Source organism: Fringilla coelebs (assembly GCF_963513975.1).
Source record: "Fringilla coelebs genome assembly, chromosome: 10".
Lineage (NCBI taxonomy): Eukaryota > Metazoa > Chordata > Aves > Passeriformes > Fringillidae > Fringilla > Fringilla coelebs.
This window is the reverse complement of record NC_140036.1, coordinates 1,796,416-1,824,134: the sequence shown is the minus strand read 5'-3', so window position 1 is coordinate 1,824,134 and position 27,719 is coordinate 1,796,416. Positions and strand designations below refer to the sequence as shown.

At 45.1% G+C, this 27,719-nt stretch overlaps 1 protein-coding gene across 1 annotated transcript in view; it reads right to left on the bottom strand.

Annotated features, from left to right (window-relative positions):
- Positions 1–26,697, bottom strand: part of LOC311157390 (glypican-5-like) — a gene marked incomplete at its 5' end in the record, with an annotated part of 355,041 nt that extends 328,344 nt beyond the window's left edge. The window contains 2 exons of the mRNA XM_084212081.1: positions 1,889–2,050; positions 26,532–26,697. Of these exons, the coding sequence (XP_084068207.1) occupies positions 1,889–2,050; positions 26,532–26,697 (328 nt within the window). The remainder of the gene's footprint in view (positions 1–1,888; positions 2,051–26,531) is intronic.
- Between the last annotated feature and the right edge of the window lie 1,022 nt (positions 26,698–27,719).

Genomic DNA, 27,719 nt, shown 5'->3' with positions numbered 1-27,719 from the left:
AGCAGCTTACATTTCCTCAGAAGCAGGCAGCAAGGCTAACTACTGCTTTGCTTTGACTAAACTAACAGTACTAAAAATGTGTATATATAAAAGTAAATTGTGCATGAAAATTGTACAAGTAAACACCCCTCCATACAAATGAATAAAGTGCTATTTTTCAGTAAGTCTGAGTCACTCCTCCCTGCTGCAAAAAAACACATGAAATCTAAAAAGCATCTGAAAGCTTCTAAAAATCAGAGTTTCCTTTTCTCAGGCTGTAAAATGTGCTGCTGGCACACTCACTTCATCATTCAAAATAGCAACAAGTGAAAACAGACCAAAAGGACAGAGTTAATTCAATGCAAAGATCTTCTCTCTCAGTAAATGTCTCACACAGCACCACTCTTAGCAACAGAATGTTTATCCAGCACAAGATAAAGAGAGAGGCTTTTCCCTGACACCTGGGACAAAACCAAAGAACAAAAGCAGCTCCCAGTGCAAGCCAGCAAAGTTACATTTTTCAAGTGTTCCCACCTAATGCAGACAGAAGGCCAGCCACAGCAAGTCACAACAAACAACCTATTTACCCACTTCCAGAAAATGCTTGTAAATTTAAACTGTGTGAAATGTCTAACTACTGCTTTCTTTCCATCAAAAGGCTTCATCTGCAATGGACAATAAAGCCTCTGGCTTGACCCAAAGGGGCTGCTAGGTTAATCTATTCTGACCTTACCTTTATTCAATCATAATGCTGAAAGATTGCTTGAATGAATAACCAGCGTTTAACAATGCCAACAGGCACTCTTTCACCACAGTGCTCCTCTGAAGTGCCCTCCAAGCCAATTTTTTAATGAAAGGACATATCAAACATTTTCAAAGATTAATTGTAAAATAAACCAAAAATGCAATTTCTCACTTGTGGGTAAAAAAGGAATTCTATAAAAAACGAAAGAAGAAAATTTTTCTCTTGCCCCTTCATGTCTATTTCAGACTTCCACCATCACTTATTGTCAATTTTTGATAATATGCTGTCTCTTATTAACTGTCAGTCACATCTTTTATTTATAGTATTTTTACTCAAATGGGAGAAACCAGACAAAAAAAGATACTGCTGATAAAACCTGCCTTCTAACAATAGATCTTAATCACCTAGGCCTCAACACTTGGTATTTTAATAACTCCATTTCAGAACCCATTCCATGAGAGTGCTCAGCACTGAACACAGCAAAGCAGAGTTAAAATTAAGCTGATAATTAGGCCCACAGAGGTCAGTAAGCTGGATTCACCACTCACTGACTGATTTAATCACTCAGCTACCCTAAGTTTAAAGTTCACAGCCTATGTTTAAATGCTCTCCTAGAGAAAAGCCTGCAGTACCCAACACTGAAGTGCAGAGTTCTCCTCCCTGTAACAGTCCAATAACCACGTGCATGAAGGAGCTAAATAGTCTGATATGTGTCTGTTAGAGCAAGGGACTCTTGCATTTTGTCTTGAAGCAAGAGCTGTATTCTCATTTGGCATATCAGTTAGAGCATCCCTTTTTCAGCATCAACAAACAAATGCATCTTCATTTAATGTTCTACACCTGTAAATGGTGTGGCAACACAAGAGAATATCAAAAAGCATGACCAGCAAGCACTGAAAAGACACTTAAAAATGCCTTTAAAAAATCCACACTAACACCAGAAACCCCTTTAATCTGTTCCTAATTAGATTTAGGAAGATGCTTAACATACCAGTCAAGATTAAGTGCCACCACCTTTATCCAAAAGCACAACCATCAAAGAACAGGGAAGCAAACCATAAGGCAGTGACAAGAGCATGCAATGCAAGAGGAATGAAAAACAAAGATAAGAGCTTCCCTTTGGATTGCAGAGGATACTGTTATGAGCTATTCCAAATTTCCTACCTTGAAAAGCTGTGATGTGGCCAACAATCATGTACTTCAGCTCAAAGTTCAGGGCCTGGATGCTCTGAGCCCTCTCCCTCCGAACAGCTGCCTGGTAGCTTTCTTCCATCTTTTTGGTGCAACATGTCGGTGCCCTGTGTTGGCAGATCTGTAAATCTGACTCTTTAAGCAAACAAGAAAAACACAAAAATTAGAAAACCCCTGAACTCACACCATAAAAGCAATGCATCTTAACATCAGAACCACCATATTTTAAATTTTGAAACAAGACAAAATGTGAAACATGAAAATGTGAAACTCAGCTGTTGTCAGAAGGACACAAAGTTGTGATGATTTCATTTGAGTAACACGACCTTATCAGCTGAAAATTTATTTTACACTGTTAAGAACACTGGGCACAAAGTCACCTGAACACAGTCAGGGGCACAACAGAACCATGGTCATGAAGATGCACCATCAAAGGGGGAATATTTCCACCATACACCTTGCACTAAAGGCATCAAAACTTAAACGTGTGAGTGATAACATCACCTCAAATGAGGATCCAGTACTCACCTCTGCTGTGCCTCAAGGAATCACCTACACACCTCTTACACTAGGGGAACCTTCTTAAAAAATCTCTGAGCTCCTAGGCTGTCCGGGTTCGGGCTGTTATTTGTCTCTGCCCAGACAAGGGTGAGATGGGCTCGCTTTTCGGGCTCTAAAAAACAAGGCTGGACTCTCAGGTTCGGTCTTCAAGGTTGTTTATTATTTCTTATCTACAAAAGTTTTCTTTCTGCCCAGCCGGGGTCTGACCAGCAAGGCAGCCAAAGGCACTCTGCCCACAGGGCGGTCACATCTTTTTATAACAAAGTCTACGTAAACTATATTTATCTTTTGTCTCCAATACTTATAATTTTTATTACTAAGTGTACTTTTACTATAAACCTATCAAAAATACCTACGTCACCCGGAAAATGGAAGACAAGAAGAAGGAGGAAGAACCATGTGGCAGGCTCTAACTCCCTCCATCTTGTTCTTTTCCAACCCCCCTGTACCAAATCTTAAAACTATGCTTAAGCTTATAAATGTTCTATTTCTATATCTTTTACACACCAGTGATTATGTCCCCACATATAGGTGGAACATCTCTTGCAGGGTCAAAGTTGAGCCACCAGGTACTTTTTGCAACATCCCAAGGCTCCCGAGCTCCCCAAGGGTTCTCTCGGTAGCTCTGGCCTTCAGGAGAAGTGCGCTGAGTTCCCACACTAGGCAGCTCACCAGGAAAAAAAAAAATTAAGGCACAGCAATCACTCTCACCTTGCAACTACAGAGAAAGTTGAAGGCTGCTTAAAAACTTCATTCTTGTAGAATGTTTTGGTTTGTTTTTTTTTTAAATCATTCCATCTTTGTATGTGTTTCAGTAAGTTTAGTATCCTTGGCAAGGGAACCTACATCACAGAGTTGTGATGGACACCCTCAGGGTCTGTTTGCTCTACACCACAGGATTTGCAGGTGCCAGAAAGGATCTGCTACAGACACCAGGTAAGCATTTTCTGAAGTTCCACAAATACACATTTTTAGAAGGGGGAGGAAAAAAAAGCAAGAGACTGTTAAGCAAGCAAACCCAAAAGCAGGGTTACACATAAATACCAGAGCCCAAAGAGTCACACCACATTAAGTGTGGCAGTGTGTCAGGGGCTTCCTTCCCTCCACCTCAAGGCAGAAACAGAGGTTCTGAGGGAAAGGGGCCACAGTGTCCACCTCCCTCGCATTGTGCTGTCGAGGCAGTCATGACACAAAGCAGAGACCACAAGCAGTCTCAGTTGGCAACTCTTTATTCTTGAACAGGGCTGATCTTTTATACACTGTCCAGTTGTTTATGCTTCTTCTACCTAAACTATTGGTCACAACAAATCAACATAATTCTATTGGTGTAATGTAGGGTGACTTAACCAACTTTCTAAAAATACTTTGTCCTGCTGCAAAGGTCTTATCTTTCTTCAGTTCCTCACTTCTCCCGGTCTCCTTGGTGACAGCCTTGGAGAGAGCTCCTTATCAGCTTTTTCTTGCTTCTTCTCGCTCCTTTAGCTGACAGGCCCGCTGTCAGCCCCTTCCACATCCCATCCCTCAGGCTCTGGGAAGGAGACAGCCTTTGCCAGGACACCAGTGGCACACAGGTGACCAAGCTCCCCACTGCCACCCCACCACTGGCTGCATGGGCCATTTTACTGGAGCTGGTGTGTCCCCTCTCTGTGTCCCCTCTCTGTTCTCCACCACTGCAAACACCACTGGCACCCCCTCCCCACACAGCACCAACAGGGCTGCAGGGCACCCATGGATGAAAACCACCCCAGTTCTCCAGAGAGCCACAATTCCTCCAGAGGGGTTCTCACCCAGGCCAGGGCAGAGAACCCAGAGCAGGCCTTGGGATGGAAACATTAATGAACCACCACCTGCACTGCCCCTCACACCTGGCCCTGGATCAAAAACATGAGGATGCCCTCTGAGAAATCAGTAGGCACCCAAAAAGGACCAGCCTCCACTCAGAGCCAGCTCCAGGTCAGCAGCTCACTGAGACCAACCCAGAGGGAGGAGCTTCAATAAAAAACAAAAAATAAAACCAAGTTAGCTAAAACATCTCATTTGACTCGAAAATGTTGCTTCCAGTTTACAGCCACTCTCATTTGAAAGTGCAGCTAATTGATGTCAAGAAGGTCAAAACCAAAGGAAAATATTTCAATTCACTACACTTTTTTACAAGTTTGTAAAGATCAAAGTTGTCACAGACTGAGCTGAGTCGGGTACCATTTTGGAGGTGGATTTGTTTCACACTTTACTCTAATCTCAAGAATGGGAAACAAGGACAGTGTGGAGCCCCAAACCCCGCTGAAGGCCCTGCCAGGAGCAGCAGCAGGAGGAGGGCTGCACTCATCACCAGCTGGGCTCCCTGATCCAGTTCACCCTCTGAACACGTTTGTCCTGTCACAGGAACTGGGGGACAGGGAAGGACCACTGCTCTGAGCTGGCAGCACCAGTGAAATTGAAATGCAGACTGTAGAGCAACTCTGTCATACACAAAGAGTGCCCGAGCAGAGGGGCTGGAAATGTCACTCAGCATCTACAGGGCTGGGATAGTGACACCCAGAGCATTTCTCCTTACAACTCTGTTAGAGATAAGCAATGTAATAGCTGGCTGTCACAATAAAGAGATAAATATTTTGTAGATGTCTAGTAATGTTATTATAATATGTCATTCCATAGTCCTTTTCCCCCTGGTAATAGCCTCAGTAGTCAAGACATTCAGAGGAAGCTGGCATGGCACAGGAAGGGCAGCATAACAACACCTGACCTCCAGTCAAGAATCTCCACCAATGGATGGCACAGAAAGAGCTGAGTGACAAAACTTTAAGAGGGACTAAAGACATAAAAGGTAGAACACCCATTGTGTAGATAAGCCATGTGGTTAGCAGTCACAAGGGCCTCCCAGAGATGTAATTTTTCATTTAGTCGTTTGTTGTAGTTTTTGTAGAAGTTTAATAAAATTTTCAAAAGTGAGCAGTTGTTTCCCACAGCAGCCCTCTGCAGTTTTGTTTGACAGGGCTTTGCAGGAGCTCTGTGCTGGCCCTGGCTGGGAGGCAACCCATGGCTGCCAGAGCTGCCCCTGGCACTGCCCTCTGAACTGAGGCACACAGGCACCTGCTTCTCCTCCAGAAAGCTTTAAGGATACTGATATCTCAGCTGGAACTGCACTCCTGGGTTTCCCCACCCAGATGAATGCTCCAGGAGCCTGAGGACTGGGATTTGTTGGTGCAGAGCCAAAATGACACAGAAGGCACTCCTAAATAGAAACAGCACTAAGCCCCTGACAGTCCAGGAGCCTGATGTAAAACACAGAGCACTGAAGGCTCAGCAAAGAGCAAGCCCCACTCTCCTCACAGGACTGTCAGGTCAGTGCTGCCATGCACACAGCCTGGCAATTTCATCTGCTCCAGCATTAGCCTCAGGGTATCACTTCTAACACAATTATAGAAACCTAATAAAAGGTTTCACTGCTATACGTGCCTGGGTGCTCAGATTAAATTAGAACTCATTAGTAATGTCTTAATGTCTCTAATAACTCTGATACTAATTTTAGTTTATCTCATCTCTTTCATCTTGATGAAGAATACCCCCTCCAGTGGGAAGAGGGGAGGAGCAGGGACAGAGGGGTGGCTGAGAGGCTGAGCCCCTAGAGACAGAGCAGCCCAGAGTGGGCTGCCCACCAGCCCCAAGGGCAAACTCCTCCCTTCTGTAAGGAACAAAGCCTTCAATACACCACAGAGAAAACTGAAAACTATTCCTGAAAGTTACCAACAGCATCATTTCAGGATTTCACCCTGCTAATTTCCCTGGAGGACTTGCTTACCAGCTTTGCCCAAGCTGCCCCTCATTTCCTAGCTAGCAATTTGGGAGCAGCCTCTACCTCAGCCTCCCCCTTAAAGCAGATCTAACTACAGAAGAGCTTCATCCAGCCAAGTTTCAAGCACCTACAAAGATGAACAATACCACAACCACTCAGAACCCATTTCAGTATTTGACTGCACTCATGGTAAAATAAATAAATTTTAAATTTCTATCTGAAGATAATTTCCCACGTTCCAACTCCCATCTGGTTTTTTTTTAGCATACAGCCATGTACCTAGAAGAAGCTGACTCCACTTTCCCTGTTTTCTCCCAAAAGACAGCATACAGAAGCATGGCCTCCCTTAAGCTTAATTTTCCTACAACTGAACAAACCCAGCTCTCTATTCCCACATGTTCCAGCCCCTGACCATGATGGGAGCCCCCTGCTAGACCAACTTTGTGCCACAGATGCAAAGCACCTGCACCAAGGCACCTCTCTATTTCATTTTCTTATGCATTAACTTACTGACAGAGCAGAACACTTTCACCTCTACATGCCTGGGCTCCAATTCCAAAAGGTTTATTATAGCCTTCCTAAAACAAATTAATTTTCTGCTTCAGATCAGATGTAAGGATTACTCTAGTGATTATGTACATTATTTTTCCATTCAAGTTTTTTTCCCTTGAGTACTGGTTAAAACTATGGCCTGGCTTATTTTTTAAAGTGAGAAAAACTACAGACTTTAAACCCTTACTGTTATTATTAAAAACAGGATAAAGTATCTTGCTCCATTTTGAAAAGCAGTCACATTCAGAAGTGCAGGAAAAAAAGTACCTGAGTGTAAAGCATGTGTGTTTTGGAATGCATCAATGATCCCTGTTGAAAACTAGTGTGCAACCCCAGAGCAATTAATACATGCCAAAGGCATCACCTTCAGACACTTCCCTGTCACAATTATAAATTACTTTAGGTGCTAAATGCACAGAAAACTATGTATCCTCACCTGACATCCATCTGGCCAGCTCTATCAAAATCAGCTGTGCAGTATTTTGTTGTGTGCTGCTTGGAGAGCTTTTTGTTTTGAATCAGAAAGTTTGGGACTTCATTTTGAGCTTTGGTACAAATAAAATCTAAGACCCTGGCCATTAAAACTAGCTGAATCACTATCACTTCCCCAAAGCTGAGAGGCCTGTTTAGCAAACAAAATTAACTTCTTCCAAAAGCTGAATACATATTCATTTTGTTAGCTGACCATGCAGTTAGACAGTTCTGTCTTTAAAATGCTGCACACACAGTAAAAGCCACAGTCTGAAACCAGAAAGCCAAATTTAACACACACGAACTGATCTAGCTGCACCAACCTTCTCAAAGACAAGCTGATTCTTTTTTTTTTCCTAACAAGCTGAGCTGAGCCTCTAATTTCCAGTGCAGAGCAGAGTCCTGAGCAAGCACAATCAGAGGGTGAGCTCAGTGCAATCTTTCTTCTGACAGCTTTTGCCTTTGTATTTTGACAAACATTTCAACAGTATTTCCAAACAAAGCTTTAGTCCAAAGCCCAAAATTTTAATGTTGTACAAATATCTTCAAAGGCTCCAAGGCTGATTATGCCTCAGTAACACAGAGAAAGTGCCAGAAGTACGTTGCATTGTGTCTGGCCCAGCTGAACAGGAGCCAACGCTTCATCCTTCCTGAGACTCATCTGTCTGGTATAGCTGCTGCCTCAGCTTGGGGAAAATTCAGCAATTAAACACAAACTAATCTGGGGAGGAGGCCAAGTCAATTGGAAAAGGAGTTATTTCCAGCGAGGGCTCTCCCTGCAATGACTTGGGGCATGACCAGAGCCTCATCAAGGAAAGGGAATCCAGCCCCAAATTTGTGAGGTTCTTTTTCCATGCAGCTCCTGTGCCCCAGCAGTGCTAAAACAATCTCCACTTTCACCTGCAAAACTGCTGTCAAGAAACTCACCCAGTGGCCATCCTCACCTAGCAGGGAGCCCAGCTCCCTGTGCACAGCCTTACACCTCAGCTCAGACCCACTGCAGGCAATAAAATGTTTGCAAATACAAAGATGTAGCATTTGGGAGGGTCCCCAGGATGAGGTGAGAGATGAGAATTTGACTCCTTGTTCTCAGAAGGCTGATTTATTGTTTTATGATATTGTGTTATATTAAAGAATGCTATAACTAAAACTATATTAAAAGAAAGAGACATCAAAAGGCTTAACAAGAATGAATAATAAAAACTTGTGACTCAGTGTCCAACACAGCTGGCTGGGATTGGTCATTAATTAAAAACAATTCACATGGAACCAATTAAACATTCACCTGGTGGCAAACAATGTCCAAGCCACAGGAGCAGCAATCAGATAATTATTGTTTTCAGTCCTCTCTGAGGCTTCTCAGCTTCCCAGGAGAAAATCCTGGGCAAAGAGGATTTTTCAGAAAATATCATAGTGACACAAAGACAAGCAAAGGATCTTCAACTCATCAACTCAACATGTGCAGAGTCAAACAGCTGCTATTTTATCTGTCAGTGTGTCAGATATGGTAGTTACTATGCTTGAAGTAGTGCCAAGAATTAGCACAAAAATCAACAAGGCAGGGCACCAGTGCTCTGAGACATAAAATAGCAGCTAACTCAATAAACCTGCTCTCTGGGCTAGCAGTAAAAGCCAGGCAAGCTCTAGGGAGCAGAGTCCAAGTCAAACTGAGGGGTCTTTTCTTCCTGCCTCAGTACACTGGAGCCAGGCCCCCCCACACATGTTTTCTGACTAGGCAGAAAGGAACTTTCCAATCTAAGACTTTCCTCTTTTTTGTTAAAATAATCCTACTGCCAGCTTTAATATACAGATCACACAGACCAACAGCACATTCAAAGGTCCCTTGAAAGCAAAAAGCTCATGAAATACCAAAGCAGAGCCCAAATTTGTCCCATCCACCTACATGCAACTTGGCAACATGCACACATCCAGCAGGAAACCTTAGAAGTGCAGTTTGGAAAACACAAGTTATGAAAATTTCCTTTCTCCCTTTCCTTATTCCATAATGTACACTAACAGAGATACTATTTAATTTGATCAGTAGATTTTGCATTCTCACTGTTCTTTTGAAATACACTGAAACATGACAAAGGCTATGACCAGACGTGCTATTCCAGTTGAAACAATCACGGCTAAAAGGTAAACACCTCAAGTTTCATCAAGCACAGCTTAGATAACCTACTAACATAACTACCAGCTAGTGCAACTACTTCCAACTTTGTCAAGTCAAATACCTTCCATTTGCTCAAAGAATTCTTGAGTAGATGTAGAAAAAAAAAACTAAAAAAATCCCACAAAACAGAAGAACCCCTTGATGGCACTGGAATTAAACCTGCACATCCAAGGGTGGTGACACCCTGGAGTGGGACAGAAGGGGGACAGCAAGAAGCACTGGGTGTCATGGCTGCAGAGAGCTGGCAGCATCAGCAAGTGCCACAGCCTGCAGGACAGCTGGAGACCATCAGGCACCAGTCCTGAGCAGCTTCCAGAGCAGGAACTCTTCCAAATACACAGCTCTAAGGGCAGCATCTGCATGCTGAAATGTTGTTAGGCCTGGTGCTAGGTGCATTTTGTTTGAGTTTTTCCCTTTTCCCTCTAATGTTTGCCTGGTTCTCACTGCTCTTCTATTCTGATTTTTGGTGTAGTTTCCAAAGCACCTTCTGCCCTCCCCCCAGGTCACTGCTGGTAGGATTTTCACCTTAGCTTGTTGCACACAGAACCTGTCTTGTGCCTGGACCCAATGAGCAAAAAAAGCATCTGAGTTCCTTAAACTGAATGCCCCTGCACTCACTGGAACTCACTGCACAGGCATCAACCAGGCACTTCCTTCACTCCTCAAAGACCCTCTCCTCCTCCATCTACTGATCCTCCCTGGCCCCTCAGCTCCACTTCTCCCTGCCTTCTCCCATTCTTTGCACACCTGTGGGACACTGGAGCAGCTGGACACATTTCCAGCCCATGGGCCATAGCTTCCCTGCAGGGAGGAGCAGCTGCTGCAGGGAGAGACCTCCTCATGTCACTCACCCTCAGTTTTCCAGGCTGTTCCATAGAGAGTCTGGCTAAGGAAAGCAAAAAGCTGAGAAGGCAGCTGTGGTCACTGTTCCTTGCCTTGTGCCTGTTACCAGACCTCTGGCAGGAGGAGTAGGGGATAAAATTCACACAGAGTAATGAAAAGTCCTGTAACACATCTACAAAGCACCTGGAGATTTTCCAGTGTTTCCCAGAAAAGCCTGGTTGTCAGTAGGGTGTTGGAAGATGCACCTTTGCCATCAATGCCCAGCAGCCATAATGCCACTGCTGGTAAAGAGTCCTGAAGGAACAAAGTGAGATTAATTTCCACAGCCCCCTCCCTCTGGTCTTCCCCACACCAGCCCTAACCTCAGAACCAGACTTTCAGCAGGAAGGCACAAAACTCACCTTGCAGAATTTCACTCCAAACTCTTAATTGAGCAGCTGAGCAGAGACTCAGCTTGGTAGGCACAGGAGCAGCAGGCAAGCACTGCCTGCCATGCCAGGGACTGCCCTTGGCCCCTCCTCCATGCCTGGCACTTCTTTAGGTGGGTGATAAATTCTTTAATGCTGACTACATTTAATAACTTCCCAGGAGCCCAGTGCTGAGATATTCTCTGAATGTGGGAGGCAGGCAGCAGGACACCAACTGCTAAAGAGCTTGCTAACTACACACTACATGCAAATTCCAAAGATTTACACTCTCAAGGATCCATCCTTTTTTAAACTAGAGTTGACACAGAAGCATGAAGACTGAGGCACATAAAGTACATTATAAAACAACTCAGCCTGGTAGAGACCAGTGGATTTCAGCAAGGAGGTTTCTACATTTACTGCAATGCCAACCCCTTCCTCCACTCTCCTGGGACAACACATGTAACTGAATGCAGAAGTGAGAGAAAAATTACAAGAACTTTCATTAATTTAGAGTCTATTACAACTCATCTTTCATTGTCTCATCACATTCCAAGCAGTAAATCCCATATATTTTCTCCACTACCAACAAAAAAAAAAATCACAAACGCATATAAAATATTTTCTAGAGGAGTCTAGTAAATCTTCCTACTCCATGTCATCCAAGGACAACAATGAACCACCAGCTGCATTTCTGCTCTCCAGAAGGGACAGCATTTCACTGCCTTACCTGCAGAATGAGACACTGAAACCATAACAGGTGGGAAGCCTCAAGTGGAACACAGCTTACAACAAAACTGAATTGTGTTTAAAAGAAAGAAGAACATTTCCAGCTCTGTACAGTTAGGGAAAAAACACCTTCTGAATGCAAATCCCACAGACTGCCTATCTAGCCCTACAGGGAGGACATAAAATTCTTTATGAGAGGTGTGAATCACCTCATTCATCTCAACTTCAAACCCTAACTGTAATTCAAATGTTAGCAAATGCTTTACCAACTTTTTAATAGGAAGTACTTCCTAATATGCTTTACCTGCTGTGCTAAGATCCATATAAGGTGGCAAAGCATAGAAAATTACAAAGATATTCAAAGGGTCACAATAAAATGTATTTCCTATTTTTCTTCATTTTATCTGTCAACATAAAAATCTGTAAGAAGGTTAGACTGGAAGAAGAAACAAAAGCAAAGACAAATCTAAAGGAAATAAGGGACTATTGGACTTTTGGGCCACGGCCTCAGAAAGGGAAATTGCAAGAACAGTATTTAAAAGAAGAGGAATAGCAACTCCTCAACACTCCCTTTCCTCCCAAAATTTGAGTACTTCTGGTTTTGCCATCTCACTCGAAAGCCATACATGAAGCCAAGTGCTCAGGCAACTATCTTCTCTTCCTTAAAAATATGTACTAGTCTTGCCTGAGTATTAATTGTACAACCTAAATCCTAATGCTTTCAATGAGCTTTTACTGTAAGCCTGTAACTTCATTTCTGTGCATGACTTAAGAATGAGAAATGGCTGATTTAGATCAGTTTTTACCAGCATTTGAACTATTTCTTTAGGATCCCATTCTCACTTTCATTATTTATTTTTAGGGAGAAGAAAGAGGAAAACTATAAAAACCCAGGTGAAATACCCAAGAATTTTAAGGAAAGTACTCCACACTCTTGATACTATTTACACAAAAGGAAGAACTGAACCAAAACTAAGCAACTGCTTACTAGACAAGACACCCCTCACCAGGGCCAATTCTTCAACTTCATCACCCATGACACAGTAATTAATTAAAACAGGCTGCAGCAAGACTCCAGCATCACAAGGTCTCTGCACCTCATTCCCTTCCTGTGGTTCCTCATGCAGACAATGCCACTGCTGTCACTGCTGGAATTTGTCACAAACTGGAATGTGATGCCACAAATTGGACCCATGAGCATTGGGAGGCATCCCACAGCAGGAGAATTCAGGAAAGAGCCCAGCACACGTGACAGTAACTGCAGAGGAACACTCATTGAGCACAACCGTGCAGAGGAACCAGCTGGCAGCCCCACAGGTCATACACAAGACACCAGGAGTGTTTCTGATGGTCTAGGCTGAGCCTAGATTTATGGTCAGATCACTTCTCCCACTCCAGACCACGTGTACAGGAAAGAGGAAAGGTAAAAATAGCAGAGAGCCTGGTTCAGCACCCCCTGATGTCAATGGAGACACCCAGTGGCATCAAGTCATACAAAATAAAACAAAATACAGTCCAGAGACAGCTCTGTGCTGGGCTTCATGTGGGAATTTAGCAGTTTGAGACTAACACAGCTCTGTACCCAGAGAGCTTTGGGTCAAACTCTTGAGTAGGTCCTGAAAAAGGGATCACAGCCAGGAAACCCGAGAAAACCTGCCCTTAGTAAGAAAAATCAAAATTAACAGAAAAATGAACCTACAAAGAATTATGATTTAGAAATGCTTCAACTACCTTAGAGTAACTTGCATTTCATTTCAGACAAGTGCTTGTGATTTTTAGCTGTATGCAGTCAATGAAAACCAGTGGAAGGTCCAGCAGCCAAAATCCCAAGCACATCATGGAGTTGGTGACAGCATTCATGGGTCTAAAGCAGCAAGGGTCCATGAGCAAAGTTCAGCCAGCCCCATGAAATGAATGCCACACCAGTATTCCCCCTTAACTATGGCAGTGATTAGGATGGGTCTGCTCTTCTGCCCTTTCTCATTTGTTTTGGCTTTGCTTTGTTCTGTCTGCCTGGACCATGGAGGATGCTCTGATTGTGGTAGGAGCACATAAGGAATGAAGAATTGGAGAATTACAGAGTCCACAATGAAATCTCACCCCAAGGGGCCATTCCCTAATTTCTGGGTACCAGTCACACCCCTAAGCTGAAAGCAGCCAAGCTCACTGCACAGGACACATTTCACCAGCCTCGCCAGGACCCCAGCAGCAGGTTCAGCAGGAAAACCTGGATATTTCTGTCTGAGACTCCTTGAGCCAGGATAATGGATTCTGAAACAGATACTGCTGCCCAAAAGCTGAAGGGAGGCAGGAACATGTTCTAAAAGCCTTTGAACTGAGACCACAGACAAACAACTTGCAAAACCCGGTGTGGAAACCCCTGATGGGCTCCTACATGTGGCAATACTGAAATGCACATTTGACCTTAGGCTCCACACTGTTTCAGACATGGAAAAGAGGAAGATCTCTTCCATTAGTTTGCTTAGACCAGTAAGCAATTCTTAGTGGAGAGTGCCCTCTGCTATGTTCATGTTCAGTGCTTTCCTAAGACCTGCTTTTGATTTGGACCTTGTGCACCTGTTATATAAATTAAGAAATCATGTTTCTCCCTGACCTCACTCCAACAAGGCACCTCCACAGCACATTGAACTGATTATCCTTCCCTTCTCCCTCGTGCTGCTCCACCCAGAACTACCAGCACTCCTGGAGCTCTGGGGTGGCCAGCACAGCCCTGGTGTCACAGCTGGACACGGGGCAGGCAGTGCTGGCTCTGCTCAATCAGCCCTTGGAAAAGCCAGGGGATGGCAGCCACTGAGACACAGCAGCCAGGCTGGCACAGGCTGGCCTAGGCAGCCCTTGCTGCTCAGCTCATGTTTTGGCACCTGGGATAATGACTTAGAACAAACTTTCCAAATCGAAGCCAAGAGCCCTGCCAACAAATGACACTGACACTTTTCATCCCAGCTGGGGTTTGTTTCTATCAGAGAAGGCACAGCAGGTCTATTTCAGCAAGGGGGAAGCTCCCAGTAAGCTTTAGATCCCAAGCAGGTACAGCCAAACCACAGCTGCTTTCTGGGGAATGCAAATGTTTAGATTTCCTGACATATCTAAGGCAAACCAGATTAGAAAGAGTAAATTTGATTATTGCAGCTTGAAACTGAAAATGCAATGCTTTAGCCAAATACAACTTTGGGCTGCTCCAAATGGTAACAGATATATTTTTTCCCAAACTTCAAAACTAAGATTAGGAGATTTAAGCCAAGTCTTCTCTGAGCAGAAGTTTGAAAGCCTTTCTCTGAGAGCTGGGCTTCCAATTCCTTTTTTTAAAGCCCTAGTCTGTTTTGGGAAGCCAGTGGTTTTTCTACATATGCTTTGTTCTCTTGCCTTCACACTGATTACACCACCCCTTTTACCCACCCATGTAAAGAGAAGGAGCACTGCACTTCTCAAAGCTGGATCTTCTTGTGAGCTGCAGGGAGGGAACATTTTCACCACCATCACAGGGCAACCATAAAGCCCTGGGTGCTTTTCCCCAAATATCACTTAACAAGCCCCTGATTCTGAAAACATCACCCCAGCCTTCCAGTTCCCATTTTTTTGTGTTTCCTTATGGAAGGAAATGGAGCAGGAGCACAGGATATTATGGTTTGAGATCTGATTAGGGAGATGGAGCACCTCTCCTACAGTAACAGCCTGAGTGAACTCTAATCGTTTAGCCTGCACAAGGGAAGGGTTCAAGGTGATCTAATTGCAGCTTTCCAGAACCTAAGAGGAACCTACCAAAAAAATGGAATTATTGCCAACAGCATGGAGTGACAGGACAAGGGGAGCAGATTCACACTCAGAGTAGGCTTAGATTTGATTTTAGAAATTCTCTGCTGTGAAGGTGGTGAGGCCCTGGCACAGGTTACCCAGAGAAGTTACGGATGTTCCATCCCTGGAAATGTTCAAAGCCAGGACTGACAGGGCTTGGAGCAATCTGGACTAGTGGAAAGTGTCCCTGGGTTGGAACAAGATGATCTTTAGGGTCCCTTCCAACCCAAACCACTCCATGATTTCACCCTCTGAGACACTCCCAGGACAAGCATGTAAAGCCCAGACATGCAGCATTCTGCAGACAGACAGAAATGCTTTGGGGAGGACAGACACAACCTCTGAGCTGGAGCAGTAGAGAATGATGTGAATTTGGGCACAGCATGATGCCAGGGATGGCTACACTGCTGGCAGCACAGGACAGGATTAGAGGGATATGGAGCAAGACCAAATCCACCTGGGGATGCAAACTTTACCCTCATCTTTGCGCCTTTCTCAGCCATGAAGAATAACTTCCCCACATCAATAACAACAAAACATCACTCAAAAATTAACACCCCAAAACAGGGAAACACTGATAAACAGAGGGTTAAGGACCAGAGCTCCCCTCAACCTGAAAAATTAATAGATACTCAGATTTGCTCTGGAAATGCCAAGTCTATTTGCAAGACTTAAAATTTGATTAGTCTTCTGTTTTCAGTAGCCCAATTACACACCTGCAGTACAGTGAACTACCTACCACCAGCAAAATCTAGGGAGAATATTTTATTTAAGTTAGGAGCAAATGCTCCCCATGTCTTCAGGTATCCCCATGCTGCCTTTCCACCACAATGCAGTTTCCCACTAGCAGTCCTGCAACTCGACTGCTGCTCAAAGTTTGATCACTTGAGAACTGATTTTTCTGCATGCTCCCATCTACCACTACATGGAAAAGCTGTGAATTTATTATTTTGCCTTCCTGATCATGGAATTTTATATCCCCACACTCTGTTTGCTCCTTCTTCCCAATACTCAAACCTATAAAGGAAGAAGAAACCTATTCTTAGGGCTCAAATACCAAGTTATAATCCTTAATGAGTCACCACATCTGGAATTCACTTCATTCATTCCAGGTGCATGGGAGCCAAATTTAGTTCAGATTCATTTACACCAACAAGCTTATTGCTCTGGGACCAGTGCAAAAGCACAGAGCCTTGTTTCAGAGCAGAACAAACCAGAGCAGTTGTCATATGAGTGTTACTGCAAAGAGGAAAACCCTAAGAACAGGATAATGCTGTATTTTAGCAAAGAAGAGCTAGGTTTTGCATTAGGAAAAAACCTATGCAACAGGGTAATTAAGCACTGGAACAAACAGACAAAAAAGGCTGCGATCTTCTCTCACTGATTTAAACAGTTTATTCTGGCCACAAGCAGAGGGAATGGACCAGATGATCACTTCAGCTCTCTTTCAGTACTATTTTCTGTTATTATAATCTTTCAGCAGCTCTCAGCAGTGTATTTTTCTAATTACATCCAGTTTTCAACAGATTAGTCTCCCTTTATTCACATTTCCTAGCACAAACACCCAGAGCAAGCTGTTCCTGGACACCAGCTCCTTTGGCACTAGGTTGCTGTACCTTTTGTGAGGATTTGGCCCTTAAGATCTCTCAAGAGTAGAGCTTTAATTTCACAGCACGGATCTTGCTCATTTTACTCCATATTTACTGAGAACAAAGGGAAGACTATGCAAATGCCCTGCTACTTAGACCTGAACAAAGTGGAAGCAAACATGTAGATGTGAATGGGAGACATAATGGTAGGGAAAAAAGCAGCCCTTTTCAAAAGTGAAATGACTTTGTCAGGGTCCCTTTGCACTACGTGCATGGATGATTTGTGACAAAACAAAAAAGTGCTAGCCTAGCACGTCACCCATGTCAGAGATTAGAGCACTTCAAAACCTTCAGTAGTTCAAGCACTTGCTGGAACTTGAAAGGCTTTCTTAGGCAGGGCTGAGCTTCTTTATGGCTTTTACACGACTTTGATGTGCACCTAAGAGTGAGGAATCTTAATCTGAAAGTTTTCTATGGAAACACCCATTTTGTATAATAAATCAGAAAATCTCATCACCCCGATTAACGCTGAGTCAAAAGTTTGAAAATGTTTTTTTTTTTTGCCAGAAGTTAAAGATTCAGAGTCATTGTTTTGATATCCAAATAAGAACCCTGAATTTCCAAGCACTTTGGTACTTTCAAAAGCTTCTACAATAATGGCACTGGTGTAATATTTCTGATCATTGACAAAGTATGGTGTGCAAGGAAGTAGCTGCTTATGCAAGTGTCACTTTCTCCCCCATTCTCACCCCCTCTTTAAAGCAAAGATTTCAAGTTTTCCTTGAAGTTAAGGGATCTGGGGAAACACCATCAGTTTCTCCTGTGGTACAAAACCTCTTCCCTGAGCGCAAACATGGATGTGTAAACATCAGCTTCATTTCCCCCCTCACTAGACACCCTTAACCCCTAGGAGCATTAATGGGAATTATGCATGCATAACGAGCACAGAATAGTCCCCTTATGAATAGGGGCCTTGTTGGAACAATGAATACATTTAACCATTAACATCTAGGGATGTGCCCAACTATCCAATTTAACTAGCTGCCAAACAAAGCCACCATGACCTATCTGATATTGTCAGGTTAGCCACTGCAGCTCTCTGAAATTTGTCTCTCATTTGTTTCTGAAGGAGGTGACAGCTCTTTGTCACAGGGAGGATGGTCTCCAGAGCCCTGGCACATCCACCATAGGATGGAAGAAGTCTGCAGAGGTCCAGACCATGACCCCAGGAAGCAAGGAGAAGCATCAAAAGACCAAAAAAATCTCTCTATATAATTTAAGTACATATATATGCTGGCCATCAGTATTAATAGACATTCAGTAAGAGCAGAGAAAGGCAGAATGTAGCACAGAATCACATAAAGTAGGCTGAGAATTACATTTCAAAAGAAAAGAGTGGAAAGACAACTTCTAGGGGAATAATTTTGTCCTCTGCAGGTCTGCAATTGCCTGGCTACACTTGTTCTTTATTTCTGTATTTTAGCTATCAAAATGCAAGCCAGAACGGGAGGATATGTATCAATGATACCCTCCTGAGACTTGGGAGTCCACAAATGAAATGTAATGGCATCATCTGTGATACTCAAAATTCCTCCATTGTCTTAATTTCCTTCTGTATTCTTCCAGCTTGTGCTGTGAAATTTCAGAAGTTAAAACTTTACTCATTATTCATGCATGTATGAATACACTAAGAAGGTAATTAATAACCCTCCTTTAAAACTGATGTACTGAAAAGACTAAAATAGATAGATTTATTCTCCTGGAAGTGCATGCAAAGTGTGCATCCATAAGAAAAGGCAAGGTTGTGATTGCTCCATCATAAATCACTTGTGAAACTCTGCTGAGCTGCTTGGAGCTGTACAATGGCACAGAGCCCCAAGAGGGTCCAGGACAGGAAAGCAATCCATAAAACTCATCTGTCAGACTGCCAGGGTCAGCCTTTGGGCAGCACCTTGGACAGAAGTGAGCACAGAGGGTACCTCTGCCTGCCACCCCACTAAGCTGTGGAGGTTCCCCTGCCATCAGACACCACCACTGGACTCAGCATGGAATTAGCAAAGCCACCTGAGTTTCACTTCACATCCTGAAACAGAGAGGCAAACCTGGTCTTCAGGCTCTTCTGCAGGGTGGTCTGACAGATCAGTGCTGCCACAGCAGCTCAGACACAAAGGGCTCATTGTGTCATCATCAGCATCACCATAAAGAATATTTATCTGTTGGAAAGGACAAAATGCAGCCATAAAAAAAGTGTCAGAGCAGGCTGGCACAGTCCTGCTACTCCACACACAGCACAGGCAGTTCCCTGTCCAGACCAGGCTCAAGCCCCAGCACACCTGGAGCTACAGATCACTGGGTCAGGAAGGACACAAAACAGGGGAAAAAACCTTGGGGAAAAAAAAAATACAAAACCTTGTCTTCCTCCATTTGTGCTATGGAATCCTATGCACAGCTTAAAGCTCTTAGCTTGAAGCTCTGGTTACTTTTGTGCATCTAAACTGAAGATACTGAGCAGAAATATTTTGTGTTTTGCCATCAAATAATATACTGCCTCAAAACACTAAATCCTAACTGCTTGGTGGAAGATTTAAACAGGCTTGCCTCCTAACTTATTCTATCCTTAGGATAAATCATTAAATATTAGCTAGATGCTTTCTTTCATCCATTTGTGCTGCTCAGAAGTTCCTTGTATGTGAACAAAGCAAATACCTTTAAATATATCTTCATGGATATGAGGATGAAGCCATCAGCTTAAATGCTGATACCTAATCAACAGATTGATACACTCCTTATAAATTTTGTCACAGGCCTGGCTGCTGAGAATTGACTCTGATCCATCAAAATTTGTATTTTCCCCTAGAGGCAAAAGCTATGCTCTAAACTGTTATGTGATGAGTATGCATTTGAACTATTATTAAACATATGCCTCTGCATTGTGTCATTTTATGCTTTCATAGGACAAAGATTCAATTACAAAGACTTTACAGTATTTGGAACTGGTTTTATACCATTTAAAAGCAAAACCATTTCACCACCCAGGGTGCATTTTACACGTATCCTTGCATTTTACAGATACTCAGGCTATGACATTTTTCATGATTAATCCTTATGAAAGAGCTTATTTACTTTGATGTATTTATTTTATTGATTTATATAGCAATTATTGTACCAACTTTGTTTCCACTCCCCATATTAGTGCCTTTTCATTAGCACTGCCCTTTGGTTAAGAGCTGTCTGCTCACACCTGCCACACTGGCATGGGGGTGTGGGAACATTATTTTTCTATTATTTTCTCATTACAATCTGGTAGCAAAACTTCAGTGGCACATAAGGTATTGGGACCCACCAGTATTTTAGGATGAGTCATTTCCTACTAACATTTTTTTCATCCCAAGGTCCACTTCAAGCTCAGAATCACCAGATCTCGAGCAGACCATTAAAAATAAATATCGTTACACACTCTTTTCAGCAGAGATTTCTCAGAGAATGAATAGACCATGTGAATTGTAGCAATACTTGACTCAGTCTGACAAGAAGATTGTGTGCTGGGGGAGTGTAGGTTCTCTGCTGACTCTTGGATACCTTCCCAAGGCATTTACAGGAAAGGCTGATTTGAGTAACTAAGTCATTTTTCTTCTCACCTGGACCAAATGCTCATGCAAGCCACCAAGGACAAGGATCTTGGGGCTCATGGATATGAAAACTACAGGTTTCCATCTGGCAGTGGAACAGCAATTCCATCTTTATGAGGCATTAAGTAAGTTTAAACACATTTTTTCTGCCTATAGATTACTCCCAAGAGGGCATTACAGAGTGGGCAGCTGGTCCTGCGTCAAACAGAAATTTAAGACATGGGAAAAGAAGGGGGAAAAAGATGTTACTGCTGCTGAGACCTTGCCTGTACCCACAGGCATGACCAGCTTCAGGTTAACACTTCTGGGGACAGCCTGAGCCTGAGGAGTGCTATAAAATCCTGAAAAGATTAATGAAGGAAGGATCTTTACTCCAGAGGAGCTGCAGGCTGCAAAGGCAAAGCTTTGCTTCTACTCAGAACAGCTATTTCAGCAGGCACACACCACAGTCCCTGGCTGGGTGAGAGAAGTGAAGGAAGGACAGCTTTCAGGTCCAGCTCCCAGCTCAGAAACCAGCCTAACTTCTAGCCTTTTCCCTCACCTAAGGAAAGAATTAAAGTCAACCTGAAGAAGTGAAGGTCTAGCTCAGTGATAATTTTTCTACCTGCAATCTACCACCCTTTCACAGCCGGTTTTCAGCAATAAAGTTACTCACAGTAATATATCATGATATAGCCTGTCGACAGGGAAACTGAGGCACAACTGTTCTGGGCTACTCAGAGAGAAACAAAGATGTGAACAGAATCCATCTCACACTGGACTAGCCCATCCCCTCTGTGATATAAATCACCAAGAAGCCCGTGTGTTCCTAAATACCAAGTGTAACAGGAAAAACACCTTCCACTTAGCAAGCTGCAAGGTAATGCCAAGGACATTTCAAGCTTGGGTAACAACCAGGTTTGCCAAAAAGAAACAGGAACCTCATGGAAACAGGACTATTTTTTGTGCCTTTTTTCACAACTGTAACCACCCTATACAGTTCCTGTGCATAAACAGAACTGTGCTCATCCAGCAATGTTTCCTCTCACATGTATCCTTCATCCAGCCTGCTGCAGGCAGTCCCCACAAAACCACACGTGCAGGTGGACAGAATAGCCAACTGCAGCTCCCACCAGAGCATTTCAGTCTCTCATTCTGATGGGGTAAAAACTTCCCAGAGCCAATACAGCAAGTCCACATCTCCCCCCGACACAGAGCAGACACTGACAGAATGTTACTGTGAGCAAAATTCCTTCCTGCACCACACCTTCACCAGGGGAACCTCGCTGTTCTCATTAGGAAGGCAGAAAAGCTGAGCAGGAATAAAAGAAAAATAGGAGAATAAAGTGTGGCATGACCCACTTCATAAGAAAATGGGCAATTTAATAGATATTCTTGGACATCTAGAAAGAGGGATCTAGCTCATGCTCCTTTCTCAACACACATGGGAGCTGTGCCACAGACTGAGGTGGGAAAAAATCCAGTCTAATGCATGCACCACACGCAGCAAGAGGCTTCTGGTGGGAATCTAGATCTTGTCTGTCATTACTCAGAAAGTAAAACAGTTTTAATGTATAAAGTGTAAATGCGTGTCCAGCTCTACAATGGGATATTCAATATATACACAGTAATGAACACTCCTGTTGATTTAAGGTGCAGGATGACACAGGAGAATAAAGCAGCTTTTACTAGACCAAAACCTGCCCTTCAGAAGCAAGTTCCAGAGCACAGCCTGGGCATCTTCTGCACTCTTTGTAAACCAGTAGTACAACAAGATAAAGCTAATCATCCCTTTGGTAGTCTTCTACAAGCTGATTATTTATAAGCTAAAGTGTTCCAAAAATTCTTTCACAAATGACATTTTCCATGCTTCCCAGAAACCAGCCCAATTCTTCTCTCTTACTTACCATATGTTTACAGACTGGGGTTTTTGGATGCTCAGACACTAGTCAACCAGCCAGAGGGAGAACTGAGCATATGTGAATGAGTTGGATGTTCTTGTGGTGACATGATTACCCAAGGAATCACAAGAGGACTTTTATTGTATTTGTAGGGTACCCCGTTGAAGTCAGGAATGATGAATCTGACTTCATGTTCTCAGAAGGCTAATTTATTTATTTTATGTTACTATATTATATTAAAGAATGCTATACTAAAGAATGAAGAAGGGATACTTACAGAATGCTAAAAAGATAATAATGAAAACTCCTGACTCTTCCCAGAGCCCCAACACAGGCTGACCCTGACTGGCCAAAGAGTGAAAACAACTCCCAGCAGAATGCAATGGAACAATCACCTGTGGGTGAACAATCTCCAAACACATTCCACATGAGCAAAACGCAGGAAAAGCAAATCAGATAATTATTGTTTTCCTTTTTCTCTGAGGCTTCTCAACTTCACAGGAGAAAAAATCCTGGGCAAAGGGATTTTTCAGAAAATGTGAATGCCCACAGACTTTTATTCTGGTTCTGCTCCCATTTACTGCCTGAATGTGGTCGCATCACAGACTCCCCTTGGTTCATCCAGCTGGCCTCCTGAGAACTTGGAGAGCAGTGACAGGCAGGCACCACCACGCTCCATGTCCCAGAAAAACCTGGGAGTGTCCGGAACTCCTCTCCAAGCCCGTGCCAGGGCGCACTGGAGGCTGTAACACAACCCAGGGCTGGCAGGGCACGGCAGCCCCCGCCCGGGAGCCATTCCAGACGGGGCAGCACGCGTCAGGTTGGAGCTATCCAGACTCCCTGGAACCAAAGGCTTAGTCCCTTGGCAGGATTAACACAGCCCTTCACCCTTGGAGACTGCTTAGAATCCTCTCTCATCGAAATGTCAACCAAGGAGCTCCCACAGAAAGATCCCAGCTCAGTCTGTGATAATCTAAGTACACGACTGGGGACACATTACCTCATTTCTCAGTCTGGGGAAGGCACAAAAAGCCCTTCCTGTGGATCACAGCCAAGGCAGGAGTACCTTCACCTGACCAATCTGTGCTATTTGCAGCAAATTACCCTTGAAACATTCCATTTGTTCCAAAAAAAAACCAGAGGACCAGAGAGAAGCACAGATTCCACCAGAGGAGAAGAGAGTCTCACAGACAGACCAAGCAGATCTGCTGTTTGAAAATGCCTGCAGCTGGGATGTCTTACCCATCCCATATCCAAACATGTCCTCAGCCCTGCACTCATCCATGGACTAGGCTTCACAGTAGAAAAATACCTCATGTCTTTTGGGGGAAGCTGTGGAAGAGAAATTGAAAAGTCCTGCTCATCTCTAAGAGCTCATTCAGGTAAAGATTTTCAGGCAGGCTGCTGCCAGATTCACATCACACCTTAAGAGCAAAAGCCCTTTTTTTTCTTTCCTTAGGAGTCTCCCTCCTTCCCTTGGCACTACATTCTATCCAGGAGGCTGGCAGGTCCTGCCCAAACTCTTTACCTCACTTCAGGCCATGCTGCCAGCCCCCTCCCAGCACTCAGCAATCCCAGGAACCTGGCTGCAGACCAGGTGAGCACAGGGAAGCGGCTCCCAGCCCACCAGGATCCACCAGCTGACAGCTCCAGCACTGCAACCACAGCTAATGCCACAGGAGGGGGCAGGCTACTAATTCTCCCAAGCATTTCATTGGATTCCAGGTGAAATGGGCACCACCCATAAGAGGAGACAGAAAATTTACACCTGTCTGTCCATCCCTCCCCAGGCACTGGATTGGGCTTCTCTCCCTGACTGAGCTGCTGGTTTTCCTGAAGGGTCTAAGAACCTAATAATCATTAAGACCTCTGCCAGATTTGTTGTATTAGCCTATAAATACTGGCTTGAGATTAGCCAAGGGCTTTCAACACTTCGGCGACTAAAAATATCTAATACGCAGACAACAGGACTGCAAAAGTTTCATTTTTTAGAGAAAAGCCCAAACCAACATGCAGGTGACTGAGGAGCACCCAGGGCAGGGCAGGGCTAGCCCATGTGAGCAGTAATAAAAGCTCCTGGCTCTGCACCCAGGGCTCAATTCAGCCCAGCACACTGCTCCCCAGTGCCACCCCAGCTGCACAGAACTCTTTGACTTTAGCTGACATCCAACATCTCCAGGAGATGTGCTTCAACATTTGTGTGGCACGAAAATGCATAATAAAATGAGCCCCAATGTCAGGAGAAATGTGGTTATATTAAGATATATTCACTGATAACAGCTGCCCAGGAAAATGCTGGAAAACACTTCAGTTATTTAAAAGAGGGCACAAGACAAGGGATCATCAAAGCACACCAGCTTTGGTGCAGCAGAGTGATACTCAAGGAACAGGGAAGGTCAATATGTACCACTTGTCCTCAGCTCTGCTCCAACCCTCTTCAAAGGAAACCTTTATGAGTTAAAATTTAAAAGCATTATTGCCCTCCCTCACCTTCTCTCTTGCCATTTCTTTTGTGGGAGCTTGTTATTCAACAGGGAAGTTGGACAGGACACAAGGAGACAATGAAACCTGTCCACAGCAGCAGGGCTGGAACTTAATGAGCTTTAAGGTCCCCCCCAACCCAAACCATTCCATGATTCTGTGATTCTCTTCAGCATCACAGCACCTAAATGCTCCTTCTGAAAGAAGACAACTTTTTGAGAAAGTTTCCTCTGCAGCACTAGTGTTTTATAGATAATGTAAATCCCTCAAATTAAAGTTGGAGGAACTTCTTCCAGGAAGAGCTCAGGAGAGAGGGTTAAACATCCATCACAATGGATGAAAAGCCTTGTTTTGCCTCTCCAAAACAACCACCATCTGATGCCTCTATCAGCACAGAACAGTAAAACCAAGCTTCAAAATGCCATTCCTGCAAATCTCTTCGTGCCAGAAAATGACAAATGATTCCTCCTCCACAGGTAACTCTACACCCCTGTGTCATCTCGACTACCTCATGCAAAGTGAAGATCACCAGCACTCTGCAATCGATTACAGCCACAAGAGATCAGCCCAATGGCCTATCAAATTTAATCCCCAAGACAGAAACCCATGCCAGAAAACAGATCCAAAACTCATCTAAGACAAGGAGTCTTTCCATCAAACTCCACAGGCTTTGAATTGAACTGCTCTCAAAAAAAAAAAAAAAAAGTCAAAATAATAAAACAACAACTCAAATTGAAACTTGTACCACCACACACCTCTAGGCAATTGTAGGGGCATGACGTGGCTAGAAATTGTGTTAGGAGATTGATATTCTCTATTTTCATGCCTGCACACATTGTCTTTAAACAGATTTACTGAACTATTTCGATTGGATAACATGTAAAAGTGAGGAATGTGACTTCATTATCTAGATATATGATACATTCACAAGAGTTTAATTACAAAGTGCTTCATCCCCTTACCAGGTTAGTTGTAGAATACGCAATAAAAAAAGTCTATTCTTATTTTCTATGTGTCACTTTCCCCTTTCAGTGCTGCCAGGCATTGTTCCCGAACTCTGAAAAGGCAAAACGGAACAACGCTCTGCTCATCAACTTTCACAAGTGCTGCAGACTTACTGCTTAACTAAGCAAAAGCCGAGTTCTGTTGGCTGTATCCCTCCAAGGTGTCACCTCTGCCTTTCCCTATGACAGCTCCCGAATTCATCTGCAAGACAACTCTTCCCGGGTCAGAACTTAGAGTGAACTCACCCCCCGCCTGATGACCCCACACCTGGCCGGCAAAACAAGCCTGCCAAAAACCACCCGGCTACCGCCTCGCCTTCTGCCGAGGGATCCTCGCCGTGGGGAGCGCTGTGCCCGGCACTCAGCCGGGGGATGGCAGCGGTGCGAACGCGGCATGGAGCCCCGCTGCTGGCGGCGGACACCGCCAGGCACCACCTGCACGGAGCAGCAGTCGCTCCGCTCTCCCTTCCCGGCAAACGCCGAGTCCTTTCAGCCAGCGGCGCGCCCGGTGCGCTCGCTGCCGCTGCCCGAGCCCGCAGGGAAGCGGCGCCGGCCGGAGGGAGCCGGGGCGGGCAGCGGCACCGCGGGACCCCGGCTGAGGCGAGCCCGGCTGAGGCGAGCCCGGCCCCCGCCCCGCGCCCCGCAACCCTCCCGCGGCGGAGCGGCCACCCGCGGGTGCCTCGGTACTGACCGGCCGTGGGCACGTCGGGGACCAGCTTGAGGGGCCCGATCTGCCGCAGCTGGAACGCCGTCCGCACTTCGTGGCAGCTGGGGGACCTGCCCGCCGCCACCGCGCCGCACAGCCCCGCCGCCAGCAGCCACAGCCCCAGGACGGCGCGGCTCCCGCCGGCGGCCATCTCGCACCCCGGCCACGGCCGCGGGCGGCCCGAGCGCTGCGGGGCGCGGGCCCTCAGCCGGTCCCGGCGGCGGCAGCGCTGCCCCCGCCCGCCGCCCGCGCTCCTCCTCGGCGGGAGCGGCCGCCGCCCCTCCCCGCCCCTCCCAGCGGGGCCCGAGGGGCGCCGCCGCCCCCCGAGCGCGGCGGGGGCAGGGCGGGCGACGGGCCGGGAGCCCCGGCCGGGCGGGGGGCGCGGGGCCGGGAGCCCGGGCGGGGGGCGGCCCCGCGGGACGGCCGCGCCGAAGTTTGCGCTGAGCATCGCTGCGGTCCCTGCGGAGCCCGCCGGGTCACGGCGAGGCACCCGGCGGTGCCCGGAGAAGGGAGATGCGCGCTCTCGGCGTTGGGCTGCTCGGAACAGGTACGGGAGCAAACGGAGCGGGAGGAATCGAGTCCCAAGCGCTGCAGGTTGCACGCTCGTTCACGGTTTGCTTCGATCCTGAAATTCCTAGCAGATGACACGGAACGGTCGTCGTGAGACAAGTGATAACTCCGGCCAACAGTCCCTGCAGAGAATAGAAAGTTTACCCCAGGAAACACGTCTTTATACACCAAATGCAGATATCAATTGGTCATTTGTACCAAAGCCAGCAGCAGTTCCATCCTATGTGGTTCGGGGGGCATAGCCCCCTCCTGGGGATCACACCACTTCAGAGAGGTGGTCTGCGATCTTTTTACTGCCCTCAGCAAGCTTCGGTGTCAACTGCTTTACCACACCTTTGAGAACTACGCTCAACACCTATGAATATTTTCCATTTCACAAAAACATTCAATTTCCAGAGAAGCCAGACCCAAGCAGTCTCCCACAAAGAGTCCCATTTGCACAGTACCTCCCAGGCATATGGAGCACGTTACCAGCTACAAGAATGACTATTGTTTGGGGCCGTTATGTCTGATTTCTTGAAGGTTACTTGCAACCCTCAAGATGCTTCTAATGTGCTTCTGGAGCAGCAGGAGAGCCCACCTGCAGCTAATTTAACCATTATA